The 1,825-nt window shown below is 34.9% G+C and overlaps 1 protein-coding gene across 1 annotated transcript in view; it reads left to right on the top strand.

Moving 5' to 3' along the window:
• LOC107756199 (proteasome 26S subunit ubiquitin receptor, non-ATPase 2) overlaps positions 1-1,569 on the top strand; it is a 24,408-nt gene extending 22,839 nt beyond the window's left edge. Inside the window, exons 16-17 of the mRNA XM_016573229.1 lie at positions 291-459; positions 1,256-1,569. Of these exons, the coding sequence (XP_016428715.1) occupies positions 291-459; positions 1,256-1,488 (402 nt within the window). The 3' untranslated portion in view covers positions 1,489-1,569. The remainder of the gene's footprint in view (positions 1-290; positions 460-1,255) is intronic.
• The last annotated feature ends 256 nt before the right edge of the window (positions 1,570-1,825 follow it).

Here is a 1,825-nt window from a genome sequence, read left to right as displayed (position 1 = left end):
TAAATGTTGTGTTACACTGAATGACAATGTAACATTATTTCAAACAAATTGTAACATTTTATTCTCCAAAAACTTATTTGAAACCTTAAAAGTAGACACTTTACTTACATTTAATGTGCTTTCTATGGACATAAAATCACTGTTGTACATTTCTTTTGTTGCGGACATCTTAACGTCTTTGACCCATGTATATAAATAAGCATGACACATTGAACTCTTCATGCATTTTATTTTCCCAAGCTGACTTGCTAATGCTTTCTGATGTCTGTCTGTCTGTCTGGTGAATTCAGCTTCGTTACGGTGAGCCCACGTTAAGGAGGGCGGTGCCGTTAGCGCTCGCTCTGATCTCCGTCTCGAACCCGAGGCTGAACATCCTGGACACGCTCAGCAAGTTCTCACACGACGCCGACCCCGAGGTGTCACACAACGCCATCTTTGCCATGGGGATGGTGGGCAGCGGTCAGTCTCTAGAGGACATAAATACATGAACTGCTCTGAGAGTCACTTCATTCGAGTATAATTATCGTCATATCATATACACACAGAAGCGTAAAGGTATTCAGAGCAAGCCATCAAAATAAAAGTGTCAGAAATATATTATTGTGCAGTAGAATGTACGTAATGCTACTACTACTAATAATAGATTATTTAAAAGAAATGTAAGGAATAATCACACAATATTTCTCCCATGTTTTAATTTTCATAGTATTAAATTCGTTTGCCAAAAACAATTTTTTTTTTTATTTGATTAAAAGATAAATTAAATTACTGTATTATGCCTGCATTTGATAATCAGAAAAATGTAAAACACACAAAATATCTGGGAAATAAAAACAAAACTTTTTATAGGGCTATTGTAAAAATACCTTTTAATAAATTAAATTGTTTTAATGCATTCAAATAATTAGACATGCTTAAACACAGAATCTGGTGACAATAAAACAGAACGTGAGAAAAAAAATTTAAACATGTAATAGGGTCCTAAAAATGTATTTATTTTTTGTTCTTTAAATATATTGATGTTAAATTGTATAAGTTTATTAATTGTATTAATTAGACATGCTTTTTGATTAATAAAATTTAATTTAGCCATTAAAAATGTGAGAAAAAAAAATGTTTACAGAAAAAAAAGACGGAATTTTGGAAAAAAATAAAACGGATTTCATAGGGCCCTACATCATGCAGTGCCTCGACCAATCAGAGCGGGCTGTTGAGGATGCGGTTGTCATGGTTACCGTGTTGCTCTCTTCCACAGGCACTAATAACGCGCGTCTGGCGGCGATGCTCAGGCAGCTGGCGCAGTATCACGCCAAAGACCCCAACAACCTGTTCATGGTCCGACTCGCACAGGTGAGGCTTCACGTCTCTCAGCAACACTTCAGGTCATGTGACTCGCTCTCGTTTTTGTTTGTTGCTGCTGTTGTTTCGACTGTTAATGAGCGCTGGGATCTGAGACACATTAACACGCACAGCTCTAAACGCCAGTAAAAATTAATTGACTTTACTAAGGTTCTATCTGAGATTTTTGATGAGGTTTCTTTTGTAAGCTGTGTATATTTTGGGCCTTTTTTTAGAAAACAAAAATGGTTTCTATCTACAGAAGTCTATGAAATGCAAAAACTTTGAAGCTCATAGAACAATGCAGATAGAACCTTATAATTCCAAGGCGGCGATATGTATATCACCTATATATTCACCTAAAAATCAGAAGGAAAAAATAAGATATTGTATTTTGTATGAAGAAAACTGAATGATTCTCAATGCTGTATTGTTTTTAAATCAGCATAAATTAAAGACAATAAACAAAAATAACACGGGTATAATT

This window comes from Sinocyclocheilus rhinocerous, unplaced genomic scaffold (assembly GCF_001515625.1).
Source record: "Sinocyclocheilus rhinocerous isolate Xijiao unplaced genomic scaffold, SAMN03320098_v1.1 scaffold592, whole genome shotgun sequence".
Classification (NCBI taxonomy): Eukaryota; Metazoa; Chordata; class Actinopteri; order Cypriniformes; family Cyprinidae; genus Sinocyclocheilus; species Sinocyclocheilus rhinocerous.
The sequence above is the reverse complement of the archived record's forward strand: the minus strand, read 5'-3'. Positions and strand labels throughout refer to the sequence as shown.